Source organism: Hydra viridissima, unplaced genomic scaffold (assembly GCF_058129835.1).
Source record: "Hydra viridissima isolate aposymbiotic clone 2 unplaced genomic scaffold, HvirCarnegie_v1 scaffold_11, whole genome shotgun sequence".
Lineage (NCBI taxonomy): Eukaryota > Metazoa > Cnidaria > Hydrozoa > Anthoathecata > Hydridae > Hydra > Hydra viridissima.
This window is the reverse complement of record NW_028324310.1, coordinates 11,281,496-11,299,515: the sequence shown is the minus strand read 5'-3', so window position 1 is coordinate 11,299,515 and position 18,020 is coordinate 11,281,496. Positions and strand designations below refer to the sequence as shown.

Below are 18,020 nucleotides of genomic sequence, written 5' to 3'. Positions count from 1 at the left end.
ATTTTTTCAATCTGCCTCTGAGACACATTTAATTTAACACTAACATATTTGCTCATTTTTAAATGTGAGAAAAATATTTATTTCACTTCTCGAATGTGATAACGGATAGTAATGTCCTCTCCACGAAAATCAACCAAATCTCCATGTTGGTCAACAACGCGAGTGATCATTGTAGAGATTTCTGGAACCTTAACAGGGAGGTAAGTCAAATGGGTTGGTCTTTCAATGATTTTAAACCCAGGACCTACAGCTGGATAAAAAGAGTAGATGCAATTGAGTTGGGAGCCGTTGACGTAAGACGACCCGATGACGTTGTTGAGGATTCTGATTGTGTTGATGCTTGAAATTCTAACAATATCGTCAGACTCGTATTCCGAATTGGGATCCAATTGTCTTTTTGTAAATCCTAAAACTGATGCGATGCTGTTTTCCACGTTCAAATCCATCATATAATTCATCCCAAGTGTGATGCTTGATTTTAAAGTGTTTAAATTGGATCCGATTTTTATGTTATCTGGAGAGTAGCTGATTTTATTTGCTGTGACGTAGCTTGCGCTTTGAGACGCATAATTTTTTATTGTGTTTGAGACGACCTTTTGTAAATAATTGTTGATGTCTTTGATGTCGTAGCTCCCGTCTGGAATGGTGACATTTTCCCAATTGATTCCGTTGTTCATGCTATACCGGAAAGAGTTGTTTTTGCTGATGATGTTTGGAAAGCTGTTGTACGTCTCAAGCCCTAGAAAAGCCATTTCATAAGTTTTTTCTTTTTCAAAAACGATTTTGTCTAAAAATTCTGTTATGATTACGTTGGAATATCCATCCACGTCGATGATTATACCTGACATTTTTTTATTATGCAACATTTTTTAAATGGCTTCTTTTGGAAAATAAAAAGTGTCAAATCCGCTTCGATATTTTCCATTGTCCTTTTTTGACGACAAATCAATCACCGCAAATCCGTGAGGTTCAGACCAACAATGTATGCAAAACTTTTCAAACTCTTCTTTTTCCATATCGCTAGAAACGTGGTCTTGATAAATGTGGTTAATGTTTTTTAAGTCTTGAGGGAAGAGACAGATAAAATTGGTGTTTTCTCTGATCGTTTGTCTTGGGAGCATGAAATAATTTTGAGCGAGGTAAAAGCAGTCGACGTTAGAGTGTCTTCCTCGGATGTAATATTTTTCACATTTGTTTTGTTTGGTCAATTGCAAATCGTCAAAGATCATTAAATTGTTTTTGGATGAATCAAGATCTTCAGGATTAGGCACATCGTCAACCGTTTCAAAAAATTCACACTCCATACCATCGGTTTCAGAAAAATTTTTTGAAAGATCGTTGATAACACATTCAGGATCTAGTTTCAATTTTTCAATTTCGGTTTGTACCTTGAACAAGTCGAGAATTATTTTTTTTGGTAATTTTTTTTCGAACGAACTTTTTAGTATTTTGTACTCGGGTTGGAAAAGAGATTTTCCAAAAACTTGCAAATGGTTATAATCCAACCATCCAGGTCTTAGCAATAAATTGAGAAGCAACGTTGTTTTTCCACATCCGGATTTCCCAACGATGATTCCTCGAATGCTTCTCGGTAAAAGCTTGTTGTTGTTTCTTTTGATTTTTCCAATATTCCATGACAAATCAGACACTTCCATTTTTAGTTTAAAAATATTTTTTTAAAATAAAATGTACTGTGTTAAATGCAAAATGAAAACAGAAACGAATCATTTGAGAAACGAAATCACAAAAAACAACCGGCATATGGTTAAAGGGGTTTGCAACGTTTGCGGAACAACCAAATGTAAGTTTGTTTCTTCGCATACGCTCAAAGGATCATCTTCGCATACGCTCAAAGGATCATCTTCGCATACGGTAAAAGGAGGAGACTTGGTGGAAACGATAAACAATTTTTCAAAAAAAATAAAGCTTCCATGGGCAAAATTTCCAGGGGAAATGCACATTCCAGGAATGAATTTTGCAGGACCTGGCACAAACTTGGACAAAAGACTCACATCCACAGACATGTATCAAGAGTGGAGCAAACCGGTAGATCGAGTGGACAATGCAGCATGCCATCATGATTTAGCTTATAAATATTTAAACGACGTTCAAAGCAGAAATTTAGCAGATCAAATGATGCTTGAAGAAATGAACTCCATTCCAAACCCTACTCAAAAAGAGATAAACGAAAGAAAACTGATCACTCCCATCATCAAAGCCAAAGCTAAATTCGGTCTAGGTATAAAAAAAAAGCACCGGAGAACCTGAAATGGACGGATCAACTTGCAAACGAGCTTCATAAACCAGTGATACATCATTTTAAAAGAAGAAAAGTGTTTGTGAACGACATCGATGAAATATGGGCTGCAGATTTGGTTGACATGCAATCGTTTTCAAAATTCAACAACGGGGTAAAATATTTGCTCATGGTGATCGACGTGTTTTCAAAGTATGGATGGATTGTTCCGTTAAAGAGTAAAACTGGAGTTGATGTAGCTAACGCTCTAAGCAAAATATTTGAGGAGAGAAGGTGTACAAAGATGTGGGTGGATAAAGGTAAAGAGTTTTATAACAAGCATGTACAAGCTCTAGGCGTGCAATTATACTCCACTGAAAACGAGGAAAAAAGTTCTGTTGTCGAGCGATGGAACAGAACGATGAAAGAGAGAATGTTTAAATATTTTTCAGCCAACAATACCAATAAATACATTGACGTATTAGATGAAATGGTTGATAACTACAACCACACAAAACAATCTTCTATCAAAATGACTCCAGTGGAAGCCAGCGATAAAAAGAATAAATATAGGGTTTGGATGAACCTGAATGGAAAGGATCAAACAGAAAGAGCAGAACCAAAATTTTCAATGGGAGACAAAGTGAGGATCGTAAAAAAGAAGTCCCATTTTGAAAAGGGGTATACACCGAGATGGACTGAAGAGGTTTTTACAGTGCTAAATGTTCAGCATACGAATCCACCCACGTATAAAATCGCTGACGCTAACGGTGAAGAAATTAAAGGTACGTTTTATGAACAGGAGATGCAAAAGTCAACTCAAGACATATTCAGAATTGAAAAAGTCATTCGAAAGCAAAAGAACAGATCTTTAGTCAAATGGTTTGGATATCCAGATTCATTCAACTCATGGGTAGATCATAAAGAATTGATTTCTCTGAAAAAATGAGTTAAATAATTTTCTTTTCTATATAAAAGAAATGAATTTTATTACAATTGAAAATTTTGATGAGAGCAAATTATCAGTTGGAGAAATTTACGCAGCAACAAAACCAGTAGTCTATCAAAAAGTGCCAGTAAAATAATCTTATCCAACTGGAGATGGTCCTCTTGTATTACGAACACCTATATTATTTTCGTATGGTGTGTGTGAGAATAAAGATCCGACAACACAAAAATTGACTGGGTATTCCATGCCCTTTGTTTGCTTTGATGCTAAAAAGGGTAAAACTGAAGAAGAAGCAAATTTTATTAGCACAATGGAAAAGATTACTTTGTTTATTAGAGGTGAAGTAGATAAATTGTCAACCAAACTTAAAAAAGGAGGAAGAAAAAAGCAAATTAATTCAGACGAATTGAGTATTTTAAAATATAAAGCTGACCATGCTGATGCAGCGCCAGTGTTTTATGCTAAAATGTATATAACTAAAGGATCTAAAAATTCGAAGAATTTCCATGAATCCCCAAGCGGATTTAAAAATGAAGACGAAATACTCATTACTTCTACATTTCATAGAAAGAAAACAGCTCTTGATATAAAAAATGGAGTCAAAGGAGAACGTAATAATAAAAATTTGGTCAACTCTTCTGGACATGATTTTATCAACCAACGATGTTACGCTATTGGAGGACTTAGAATTGAGGGGGTGTATATTGGTCCTTCGATTGTGTCTATTCAAGTTAAACTGGTTGAGGCAGTCATCGTGAAAAATGCATCTTTACCTCATAGCATCATGATGTGTGAAGACTTGGATTTAGAGGTAAAAGAATTAGACGAGGAAATGTAAAAAGCACAAAAAACTGAAAATAAAACGACTTAAAACATTTTATTTTCATATTAAAAAATGCATGCCCCACACAAGTTGTTTAAAAACAGCGCCTCAGTAGAGATTCACAATGTTAATTTCCAGCTGAGCCATTTAGAGGATAGAGTCAAAGAGTTGGAACGAAAAAATATGAAAAATATTATTGTAACAAAGAAAAAGTTGGATTATCCCACCTATTTCAACACCAACAGACAGCACGAGATTTTTGCTCAACAAGACATTAAATTTCCTCCTGTATCTCACAAGCAGATATCGTTGTCTGTAGGTTTACAATTAGACAAAGGAATTGCTGTCGTCACTTTGATGGATAAAATAAGCAACCAATTGAATTATTTCAAAAACGATGCTATTTTTTCCGAGTCTGTGGATGATATAGTCATGACCATACACAATTATAACAACCAGGAAGTCATCGTTAAAAAAGGTGAAAAGCTTTGTAAAATAAACTACATCGATTCGAATTTAAAAAAATGTGTCTTTGTTAAAAAGATGGAGGTAAACAAAAACACTGAAAAAATTTATCCAGTTCTTCCAACGGCACCATCAGATGGAGGGCATTTATATCGACTCCAAAAAATAAGCGAGATCCAAAAAGAAATAGAGGATGAAAAAGTGAAACGAATGGCTTTGAGTAAAAAATACCATCGAGCGGCAAAAATAATTCGTTTAACCGACGACGGATTGCAAACGGTATGCATTGGTTTAGGGGTTACAGGGATTGCACTTTTATCAACCGTCGTTGCCACTCCAGTTTCGATTGCGTGTGAAGGGATTGCTGTTGTATTGGGAGCTTTATCCATTTTCGGAAATCATCAGAACAAAAAAATGATGATAAAGGCTGAAAAGCACGAAAAATTGAAAGTTCTTTCCGAGTCAAAATTGAATACGATTAGTGACCACATTTCAAAATCTCTTATGGATGGATTTGTGAGTGATTCCGAGTACGAACTCATTCTCAGCGAGCTTCAAAAATTCAAAGCCATGAGTGAAGAAATACGAACCAAGACAAAAAGCGCCATTGACGAATTGACTAAAGAGTCGTTGATCCAAAAAGGAAGAGAAGACGCGATAAAAGCATTCAACAACTTGTTTAAGAAAAATTAAATATTTTTCCATGAATCCGCGTGCGGATTTAAGAAATCGTAAACGCAATCGTAAACGCAATCGTGTTTTTGTTTTAAGTTTTTTTCTCCGTATTCTAAAAATGTCTTTTTTTAGAATACAAGATCCTGAAAAGCGAGATGAGATTTTGAGAGAATATAAAGCTAATAGAGAAAAGCTTTATAATGAGAGTCTCAACACCAACATTTCAGATGCAAATTATCAGACTGATTTGAGCAAGTTTTTTAAGCCTCTGATTGAGAGCAATGAAAATATAAAAAACGAACTAAAAAGCATCGCATACAAAGAGGTTGAAAACACTCCACTGGCTTTGACTTATCCAGAAAGCGAGTCGTCTTTTGAAAGTCCAAAAAGTGATAAAACTTTTGTAAAAACTTTTGGAAAAATGAATGTTGGAAATATTGCAATGCAATATTTATACACTTACGCAATAGTTAAAGATAGTGCAGACAAAGTTTTTGGAATTCACGTAAAAAAAGAAGAACCCGGAAAAATGTTTATTGGAGACAAAGAAATTTTTATCGATAATAACGACGTTATTATTGACGGAGAAAAGTATGAGGGGACGACAGGTTTTTGGGAATTGATCACAAAAAATGTACCTGATACAAAAAAGGTAACAGACGAGGACATGAAAAATTATGAAAAAATACTGGTTGAAACACATGCAATGGAGAGGGAAGAGACACCAACCATACCAAGAGCTTCGGGAGGTTATAAGTGGAAAGAGATTATTTCACCCATTTGGAAAAAAAATTACACACTAACGAATGGAAAAAAAGGTCGAGGAGTGATCATTCTTCCGAGCGATCCGAATGTGCTTACGAAAAGGCTTAACTTGAGCATCGCCGCAGGACATGCTGGAAATATAGCATCGAGAAACGAAGCCGTTGCCATTTGTGACGAGCTTTTGAGACAGGGGGAAATTAACAAAGAAGAATACAGAGCGATTCAAAAATACATCGAGTCGTGAGAACGGATTTAAAAAAATATTTTCTCATTTTAAAAAATGCTTATTGTGAACAACAGAAGATATTTTAAAAAGAACGTCGTTGGAGGTGGAGGAATCATGGACGCGATTAAAAATTTTTTGAGGAGAATGGCAGCTTCAAACGCTTCACGATCGTCTCTTCATTTATTGAGAAAAGCAGCAGCAAGCGAAATTGGAAGAGAAGCAATCACAGCCGCCAAATCTGCTGGAAAAGAATTAGCCTCTTCAGCTATATCCACTGCTAAAGACGTAGCCATCGACAAAGGAAAAAAAGCGCTTGAAAAAGTTTACGCTAAGACAGGTACGGTGAATCCAAACCAATTACTCACCACGATTGTAAACGAAGCGGCAAAGACTGATCCGTATATTAATCCAATGGAAGAGCTGCATAAAAAAATGTTTGGTTCTTCCATTCAAGTGAAAAAGAAAATGACGAAAAAGAACGCGGCTAGAATCCAAGATCTCGTTAAAATGGGGAGCGGGCTTTTGATTGCTTGATTTTTTTTAACGAATCAAAAATGACATAAATTTTTTTTTCTCATTTTAAAAATGATAAACACCGATAGATTAAGAGTTGATGAAATGCCAGAGTATGACACTGGAATTGAAAAAGTTGATTTTTTCGAGTACCTCCCAACAAACCTCGATTTAAATTCTTCAGGATCGATCGTTTTTGAAATTGATTGTCAATCTTTGCAAACACTTCCGTCTGAGGCTTACATCCTCGTTGAAGGGGTTCTCAAAAAAGCGGATGGAACTGCATACACAGCAGCAGACAACATTGCTCTGGTAAACAACGCCATCATGTATTTGTTTAATGACGTGACTTATGACTTGTCAGGAGAGCAAGTAGAGAGAGTCATGTATCCAGGTCAAGGAACAACCATGCTTGGATTGTTGAAATACCCTTTTGGTTTTCAGCTTGCAGATGGTTTGAAGCAAATGTGGTATAAAGCCACCTCAGTCGCTACCGGAAATTCAGGGTTTGTTATAAGGCGAGACCACTTGTTTGCAGACACGACATCCATTGGTGCATTTTCGGTCAAGATACCCTTAAAACACATTTTTGGTTTTTGCGAAACTTACGACAAAGTCGTTTATGGATTCAGACACACCATTACCTTTACAAAAAAAGAATACGACGACGCCATTTACAGAGCCGAGACTGTTGCAGCAGGAATGATTGACCTTAAAAAATTCAGACTTTTTATGCCTAGAATTGAGTTGGATGTTTCGAAGAAATCCGAATTCTTGAAATTAATGGCGAGTAAAATTTCCGTCCCAGTAGCCTATAAGTCAAACAAAGTCGAAAGACAAGTCATTCCTGCTGGTCTCACAGAATTCACTTGGAGTCTAGGAAGAATCACAGACAAAAGCGTTCCGAGATATATCGTGCTTGGACTTCAGACAAACAAGAGTTCCAGTCAAATTGTAAATCCAGCCCTTTTCAACCATTGTGATATCAGCAATTTTTTCGTAACCGTCAATGGAATAAAATATCCAAATTACAATTACGATTTGAATTTTGGAGAAAAGAAAATTACCATGGCTCATTCTGACGCGTTCTCTTTTGACGATAAATATTATGGCACAAACGAACTTGTTTGTCAATCTGGTTTGTCTCTGATTAATTATAAAAATTTGTTTCCGTTGTTTTTTGTAGACATTAGCAAGCAAAAAGAAAGAGTTGTTTCTGAAACGGCAGAATTGGTGGTCAACCTCAAATTTCGAACAGCAGTACCAGAAAACACCGTTATTTTTGCAGTGATCATTTCAGACAAATTGCTCAAATTCGAATCCAACGGAACCAGCATGACTGCTGTTTATTAGGTTTGAAAGACCGACATGAGATTCTTAACAAAAATGATCTAAATAAATTTTTTTCTTTTTAAAAATAAAACATGAGATATACAAAAAATTATCTGAAAAATTTGCTAATGGAAAATGGAATCACATTAACCTCAAACAAATTATTGCCTTTGATGATGATTGTGATTGATAATAATCTAATAAGTAAAGATTCGCTTTTGAAAGGTGTAAAAGAACACAGGTCAGTGGGTCGACCAAAAAAAGAAATAAAAATGAAAAATGAGAAAACGGAAAAAAAACCGATCGATCCAAAATACGAGAGGCTTGCTTCAATTCGAAATAAACCTGTGTCTGTGAAAACAACCAATATGGAAACCGGGGAAGTGACTGAATACAAATCCCTTTACAAAGCAATGAAAAACACAGGACATGGATGGAGATATTTAGAACGTCGAAATGGAAAAGTGGAAGATGGAATAAAGATTGAAATTTTAAATTCGGAAAAGCTAGAAAGAAAAAGTCCGTGAGAAATGTAAAAATTCGAAGAATTTCCATTGATCCGCAAACGGATCTAAAAAATTTTTTCAATTCTTTTTCAGAGAAATGAAAAGAAATAAAAATATTAGAAAAATGATTTTAGGTTAAATAAATTTCTTTCTATAATAAAAATGGAAAACAAAACGTTGAAAGAATTGCGAGAAATCGCTAAAGGGCAAAAAATAAGAGGATATTCTAAAATGAGAAAGGGGGAACTTATAATGGCTTTGCAGCCTCCTAGAGTTGTCTCTGCTCCTGCTTCTTTTCGTAGACCTACCGTGGTGAGGTTTGTTAGACCAGCTGTAAAAGTTTCAATAAAGCCAACAAAAATAAGGTTTGTTCCTTCTGCAGTGATAAAGCCTCCTATTGCTCCAAAACCAGCAATCATTCCACCAAGACCTGTGGTAAAGCCTCCTATTGCTCCAAAACCAATTCATTTGCAAAAACACATCCTTGATGAACCGGTTTTAGATTCATCACCTGCCATAACACCAAAACCAGTCATTCCACCGAGACCTTCATTTTTTTCAAGTCTGAAGGCAACTGCAAAAAGTGTGGCGTCGTATGTTAAAACTAAGTTTGATGATGTTAAAGAATGGATAGAGCCCTACGTTCCTGAAGTAGTCAAGGAGAAGGTAAGCAAATCAGCGGAACAAATCGATAAAAAGATACAGTCTATCAAATCACTTGTATTAAAAACAGTGTATAAGCAACCCTTGCCAAAGCCTTATAAAATAAAATTCAAGTTGACTGAACATTCAGCGGAGGGTTCTGTGAGACAATTTTCTTATAGACCTTCTTCTCGATATAACGACCTTGCAACCTTTTTTAATTTGGTGAGAGAGTCTACCATTCAAACCATGGAAGGAGAAAGAAATACAAAGGTAAGAATTATTTTAACGTGTGAAATGAAATCTGTAAGCATGATGACTGGTGAAGAAGTGACTCGAGAAGCGAGCTTTTCATCAAGATCAGAGATTATTCTAGCGACTACGGATGTAAGAGAGCTCATGGGTGAAATGGAAGAAAAAGTCTTGGAAAATAGTGTTAAATACAATGCTTTAGGATCTAGTTGCACTATATCTAAGATTTTAAGAATGGACATTAACTTTACTGATTACGAGCCTATCAGTGGTTCTTCCTATATTGAGTTGTCTAAAGAGCTGAAAGACAAAAAGGCGATCATCAACATGGAAAACAAGGACGATCAATGCTTTAAATGGTCAGTCACTCGAGCGTTGAATTTAAAAAATAGAGACAACGAAAGAATTGATAAAGACTTGGTTCTAAAATCAGAAGAACTGAATTGGGAAGGAATGGAGTTTCCTGTCAAGCTTAATAAAATCAATAAGTTTGAGAAAAATAATCCAGACATTAGCATCAACGTCTTTGGGTATGAAAATAAAAAACTTTACCCTTTGAAAATATCTGACTTTGTAGATCGAAAGCACTGCATTGATTTGTTGCTTATTTCAGACGAAGACACTTACCATTACTGTCTCATTAAAAGTTTGAGTCGGTTATTATCTACACAAACATCAAATCATCAGCACAAAATGTATTATTGCAGAAATTGCTTACAAGGTTATGACCAGGAAGAAAAGCTTCAACAGCATCAACCTTATTGCTATGACAACGATGCAGTAAGAATCGAACTTCCTAAAGAAGGAACGACCGTTCATTTTAAAAACTATAACAAGTCTATGAGAGTTCCATACGTTGTATATGCAGACTTTGAAAGTTTCATCAAACCCATCGAGGATAACACTGAATATAATAATAAAGAGTCGTACACCAAACAATATCAAAAGCACGTTCCAAGCTCCTTCTGCTATTATATCAAATGCTTTGACGATAGCCTTTACAAAGGAGAACCAGTTATGTACACAGCTGAAAGCGAAGAGGATGACGTAGCTCAAAAGTTTATAACCATGCTTGAAGCTGACCTTATAAAGATTCTTGACAAGATTGATATAGTAAAAAAGAAAGTGGTAACGGATGAGGATGAAAAGAATTTTAAGACTGCAACTCTATGTCATATTTGTGAATCAGATCTTAACAGTGACAAAGTGTGGGATCACTGTCATTTAACTGGAAAGTATCGAGGAGCTGCTCATAACAAATGCAACTTGGATTATAAACTTCCAAAATTTATACCCATCATTTTCCATAATTTGTCCGGTTATGACAGTCATTTGTTCATCAAGAAATTAGGTGGAAAGCTCAATTGCATACCCAACAATGAAGAAAAATATATCAGTTTCTCGAAAAAAATCAAAGTAAGAGAATTTATTAATAAGAAAGGTAAACTTCAGGAAGTATGGAAAGAGCTAAGGTTTATAGACAGCTACAGATTCATGAGTTTCAAGTTAGAAGATCTAGCTAAAAATCTAAACAACGACCAATGCAAAAACGTTGCTCAATATTACTCTGGAGAAAAGTTTGATTTATTAAGAAAAAAAGGTATTTACCCTTATGACTGGGTGGACTCGATTGAAAAGTTCTCCGAAACGCAATTACCTCCTATTGAAGCCTTTTATTCCAAACTGAATGATGAGGGAATAAGCTGTGAAGACTATGCGCATGCTCAAAACGTTTGGGGTGTATTTGGATGTAAAACGTTTAAAGATTATCAAGAACTGTACAACATGTCTGACGTTCTGATACTTGCTGATATCTTTGAAAATTTCAGAGACGTGTGTCGTACCTATTACAAGCTTGATCCTGCTTGGTATTACACCTCACCCGGTTTAGGTTGGGACGGCATGTTAAAACTAACTGGAATTCGGTTAGAGCTTCTGTCTGATATTGATATGCTTAATATGATAGAAAAAGGGATACGCGGTGGAATTTGCATGATCAGCAAACGACATGGAACTGCTAATAACAAATACATGAGTGATTATGATCCTTCACAACCTTCGAAATTCATTCAGTATTTAGACGCAAATAATTTATATGGATGGGCTATGTGTAAGCCTCTTCCTTTTAGAGGATTCAGATGGATGACTGAAGAGGAGCTTGCTAATTGGAAATCAATGCCTTGTATTCTCGAAGTCGACTTGGATTATCCTAAAAGCCTACACGATTTACACAACGACTATCCTTTAGCTCCTGAAAGACTAAAAATTAATAAAGTGGACAAGCTCGTTCCTAATTTAAACAACAAAGAAAAATACGTCATTCATCATGAAAACCTAAAACTCTATGAACGACTTGGATTGATCACTACTAAAATTCATCGAGGTGTCACCTTTGAAGAAGAACCCTTCATGAAACAATACATCAATCTCAACACTGGATTAAGAGCAAAAGCTAAAAACGAGTTTGAAAAAGAATTTTTTAAACTCATGAATAACTCTGTCTTTGGAAAAACCATGGAGAATATTCAAAAGCATGTTGATATTAAACTAATCACCACAAGAAAAGAAGTCTTGAAATTGTCAAGAAAGTCTAATTATGATAGAAATACCATTTTTGATGAAAACCTTACTGCAGTTCATATGAAAAGAACAAAACTCTTTTACAACAAGCCTGTTTACTTAGGACTAAGCGTTCTAGACATAAGCAAAACTTTGATGTTTGATTTCCATTACAACTATATCAAACCTAAATACGGAGATCGCGCGAAACTACTCATGACTGACACTGACTCGCTCATCTATGAAATCGAAACGAAAGATTTTTATCAAGACATTTCTGACGATCTTGAAACCAAATTTGACACGAGCAACTTTTCTAAAGACCATCCTGCTATTGAAAACGCTGGGTTTAAAGTAGGGTTAAATAATAAGATTATAGGTATGTTCAAAGACGAGGCTGGTGGAAAAATAATTAAAGAGTTTGTTGGGCTTCGTCCTAAGCTCTACTCTTACAAAACCTATGAAAAAGAAGAGAAAAGATGCAAAGGGGTTAAAAATAAAGTCGTTCAAAAACACATCACTCATCAAGATTATAAAGACTGCTTATTAAGTGGAAATGAAAAGCTTGCATCCATGAACGTTATCCGATCTCATCAGCATAACGTTTACACCGAAGAAATTAACAAAGTCGCACTCAGCTCTAACGATGACAAAAGACACATCTTGCAAGACGGAATTCACACGCTAGCCCTTGGACACTACAAACTAAAACCATGCTTTACATTTATGAACTATGATCAACTCTTCAGTCCAGAACACGAGGCAGAGACAGATGCAAAAAGCTTGATCGCAGAGTGCAGAAAGATTATCGAGGACACAAAAAGGTAAGTCAACAAAAATGAAGGAGAAACAAATTTAAAAAAATAACAAAATAAAAAAATAAATGTAGAGGGAATTGTTTTACCAAACGAGGCTTTATCCACTATTCAGTTGATGGAAGCAGCAAAAAAACTGAAAATAAAAAACTTTCGAGGAGTTTTTGTCAGAGACGCGTTACCAAAAAAGCCAAGAAAAAAAGAATGTGGAATTGTCAACACAGGGGATTCGAGCACAGATGGGTTTCATTGGGTGTGTTGGTTCAAAGACGGAGACAAAAAATACAGCTTTGACTCTTACGCTCAGCCACCTCTCGTCGAGCTCGTTGACTATTTGAAAAGTCCTGTCTTTTACAACAGTGAAAGGGTTCAATTTGGAAACACGTCTTATTGTGGACACTTGTGTCTTTACGTCTTGAAAAAATGCGAAGAGGGAGACAGCTTTCAAGACGTTGTCAATACCCTTTGGTGATTTTTTAAAAGTTTTACTCATTTAAAAAATTCAAAGAATTTTCCATGAATCCGCAAACGGATTTAAAAAATTTTACCCCATTAAAAAATGATTGACAAATTCAACAGAAGCGAATTCAGTGCTTATTTTGATAATCTTGCATCAGACTCAGCCAGCAACGTTTATATTAAAACGGACGGATCTAGTACCATCACTGCAGATTTGGATTACAACTCTCATAAAATCATCAACCTGGGTGAACCCACCAACGCACACGATGCCGCTACGAAATATTACGTAGACAATCACGTGACAGGTGGTACTGGAACTGTAGTGGGAACTGCAGATTTGGATTTAAATTTTCACAAGGCAATCAATTTGAACGAACCGACTAATCTTCATGACGCTGCTACCAAAAACTACGTTGACGTCAGCTCAAGTCAGTGTGTTAAAACAGACGGATCCAGCACCATCACTGGAGCCTTGGATTTAAATAGCCACAAATTGATCAACGTTTCCGATCCTACCGCTTTAAAAGACGCTGCAACAAAAGGGTATGTAGACACCAAAGTCTCTTACAACACTATTTCATACACCGACATTAACATGACGGCTCATAAACTAACTAATTTGGCTGAACCTACATCAGCTTCGGATTCGGCTACGAAAAATTATGTAGACACGCATGCTTCGGGTGGTACTACTGTGGGAACTACAGACTTGGATTTGAATTCACATAAATTGATCAACGTGACTGATCCAACCAACGCGCAAGATGGAGCGACAAAGAATTATGTAGACTTGCTGTTGCAAAAATCGAGTTTGACTAGCGTTGTTCCAGGATCCAGTTTTACCAGTTTGGGATTAAAGTCTCAGACAGTGGCGGCACTAACCACTTCTCCTGTGTTTGCGTTTTCTGGAAAATCTGGTGTGCTGAGAAGATTGTGGTTGGCTTTATACAGCTCCTCTGGCACGAATATTCCCGGTCAAGTTTTCATTCGAATCTTTACTGACGGAGAAATCAATGTAGGAAATTATATAGAAGTGACTGACGGAATCGGAGTGGATCAAACAGGACTTGCTACCGATTTGCTTTTCTCACCATTGGGAGGAGCTTTTTACGCCAACTCTTTGCAAGGATGCAACATGTTTAACACCACTTCCTTGGGAGGATATTTCACGTTGGACATGCCTTTCAGAAACGACGTCTCCATTCAACTGGTGAACAAAAATGCCACAGCCATCACGTACTGGATTCAACCGTTTATTTCCACACTTGCTTCTATTCCTGCTAGCATCCCTCTTTACAAGCTGTACTGCAGAACGTTTCGATATTTGAATACCACTTACGGCAGCGAATACGTTTTGTTGAACACCAGCGGGAAAGGAAATGGCGTGTCGTTGAAATACATTAGGATGCACGTATTGGCGCCTCTGGAAACTGGTGGGAGTCCAGAGTTAGAATGTACGATGGAAATCTACCTCCAGGTAACGGTACTGTACTCACTCCTTGGACACCGTACAACACCAACAATTACACGTATTTTCCAGGATATGACGGTGACAGCACATGCTTCTTTTCCTCATCCGGACTGGAAGATTTTTATTTGTCGTCATGGAACGGCTCAAATGTGACTTCCTTCAACAACAAATCGACTGGACTGTTGTATCAATCCACTTCATCCATCGGCTCTACATCTACCATCTCTTTTTACAGAAATTTTGGAGAAGCAGATTCTATGCCTACTGTCGCAGCTGGTAGAAGACTCGTTGTCACGCTCAACTCTGGTGATGCTCAAGTCGGTCAATCCGGAAGCTTTTACCTTCTTCTAGGACAAGCCTATTATTACGCTTAAAAATCACTAGTGATTTCCATGAGCCTAATGTACAGATAAAAGAAAAAATTGAAAATGAGTTAAATAAATTTCTTTTCATATAAAAAATAACAATGAGTATGTCAGATAATGAATTTTTAGAAGATCTCTATGAAAGCGAAGACGATGACAGTTTTGTTGCTGAGGATAGGCCTAGCAATTGGTATATGTTGGTTGACCCTGAAGATGATTATCCAGAGGATAGACCTAACAATAATATTGAAGCGAGTGCAAACAGACTTATATTTGTTGACGCTGAAGATGATGATGATCCTGAAGATTTGCCTTACAATGGGCCTTACAATGATACTATAGTTTTAGATTACAATTCGATGAGTGTTGAAGAACAAAATGAATATGATGATTATATATATAATGAATTTTTACAAGATATGCGTAATGTAAGCGTAGAATACATTAATGAGGAGGAGAAAAGAAATAGATTAAAGATTGAGACGTTGATTGAAGGTTTTAAAAAGGATGAATATAGAGTGTGTGCTTCTGCTGCTTAATTAATTAGAGAAACGCGAAGAGAAAAATATAAACATCTTTTTCCATACTTGAACTACTACAAAGAATAAGACATTCACTACCTTTTTTTCATAATGTCATCTCATTATGAAAATGCGCAAAAAAAAAATACTGAGCAAAAATGCCAATGCGCCAGAATTTACAATTCATAATTGCAGAAAATCAGGATGCAGAATTATAAAAAATGTCAATGCGCCAGAATCGTAAAACATGACGCCATCTTGAATTCATTAAGTATTAAAAAAAATGTTAATACGCCAGAATCGGCAAGTCTTAGTAGTCATGTTTCCTTGTTCTATAAATCACCTTATCTTCAATTGCCTCCATGGTTTCGAAATATTGGCTGTGTATTAAAGAAAAAAAGTGTACTGGAGAATTTTCCAGCATATATAAAAAATTATCTAAAAGAAAATAGAATATCAAATGATTTAATGACTGAACTCAATAAAATAAAATACAAAAAACCAGTTGATAAATATATGGTGGACAATAAGTAACAGTAAGCAAAAATACAACAACAATTATTATATTGGAAATGCAGCTGTTTTGGGTGACATAAAACCTTTATTTTTGTGCAATTTAGCTGAATGGATTGAAGAATGACAATTATCTCAAGTTTCAAACTCTCAAAAGTTTACATTAAGTAAACAAACATCAGAAGCTCTTACGACCACTTTAAGATGCACAGCTTCACTTATTGATGATTTAATTCAAGAAGGCTATGATTATTTTTTAATATCATGCTTGCTAACTGATTCATTAGAGTTAAGAACTTCAAAATATTGTCAAATGAGTGGTGGCAGATTTTTAATTGGTTTGCGTGAACTTGAGACATCTGAGCGCATTTTAGCAGTGAAAACTTTACTTAAAGAGTCAGTCAATATCTGGGAGGAAGATGTAAGAAAAGAGAGTTGTAATATATCTTTAATGAAATTATTTGATGATAAATTGCAAGAAATTTTACCAGATATTGAAGAATGCAATTTAGATTCAGAGAGCTTCGAAGTTGCTACAGTTATTTCTGGTTATGTTGTTAAAAGATTTGATAAAAAGATCAAATGTGGTGTTTGCAAGACTTTTCTATTAGCTGAATCTGGCGAGGTACAATGCCAATATTTTGAAAAACGTTCTCGTGAAGGATTGATTTTACCAGCTATTGATTTTACACATTATGTTTCAAAAGCATTTGCAATATTAGATACTGCCATTTTTCTTATAAGAGACTCAACTCTTTGTGATCGATATGTTGCAGAACGAGTACTTAGATTAAATGACTGTGCTACTTCATTTTTATGCGATGAACATCAAGTTATTGGTGTAAAATTTATAAATCGCGTTGTTACAAATATTTATTTTAACAATGGACAGAAACAATTTTCTGATGAAATTAGAAAGAACAGTGTAAAGGATTTTAAAAGCAGACAGAAAAAAATTGAAGCTGAATTAGGTGAAGCTGAATTAGGTGAATCAATGCTAAATTGATTATTTCAATTGTATATTCTTCCTTTATTATTAGGTTTTTGTTTATCGTTTTATATCTCATTAATATTATTAAGATGTTATTTTTGAGAAATATATTTCTTTTGAGGTACATATTTATGTAAGAGTCATTACAAATTTTAATATTTTATTATTTAATAAAGTTATTACAATTTTTTATTAATGAATAAAGTACAATATAATTTTATTTTATTGTAGCGGTGTATGTTTTTTAGAAACATAATCATCAGGCAAAGGAAAGTGTCTAATTTAAGATACATTTATCATATTTGTCAGACAAATTTTATTTTGTATACACACTTCCGTAAATAAAACCACTGTAAAAATCATAAATTTAATTGCGGTAAGTGTGGCCAAACCATCTATACGATATATTTTTGTTTTGAAAAGTTACCCTTCTAATTTTTCGCTCCGAAAAGCAAGATATCCGGCCGTGTAATTATAGTAGGCCATGATTTCAGAAGTTGGAAAGAAATGTAAAGTATATATTTTTAATGAGCATTTTTCAAGAAACATTTTTAAACAGTCAGTCATGTAAAGCTACTTTAACATATATTGATCTTATTACTTTTATTATTATTGTTGTTACTAATAGTAACAACATATGATAATAAAAAAAATACGAACATACCTTTAGTTGCATATTCATGAGCCTTCTACAAGTGATGTACAACCTTGTTTTTAACCTTTTCTAGATATATCAAAAGAAGTTATCTTATATTCCTGTCTATTATCTCATTACTAGATAAATAACTAAAATCTCTTCCAGACCAACTAAATCTTCAATCTGCTAACATTATATTCTCCAAAATTTCATGCATAAACATCTGTAAAGGAAATAATGACTTCCACTATCTTTTTTTTCTAATCAGAAATAAATTTTCTCATTTTAAAAATGTTCCGAAG

The 18,020-nt window shown here is 35.1% G+C and overlaps 2 protein-coding genes across 6 annotated transcripts in view; both read left to right on the top strand.

Moving 5' to 3' along the window:
- The window catches only part of LOC149882159 (AMP deaminase 2-like), a 77,253-nt gene that overhangs the window by 7,581 nt on the left and 51,652 nt on the right, over positions 1–18,020 (top strand). The window lies entirely within an intron of this gene.
- LOC149882154 (uncharacterized) overlaps positions 15,979–18,020 on the top strand; it is a 145,684-nt gene continuing 143,642 nt past the window's right edge. The window contains exon 1 of one of the 2 annotated variants that reach the window (XM_090066305.1): positions 15,979–17,590. In XM_090066305.1, the coding sequence (XP_089922431.1) occupies positions 16,404–17,096 (693 nt within the window). In that variant the 5' untranslated portion in view covers positions 15,979–16,403 and the 3' untranslated portion in view covers positions 17,097–17,590. The remainder of the gene's footprint in view (positions 17,591–18,020) is intronic. The other variant, XM_090066303.1, reaches the window with a different exon arrangement.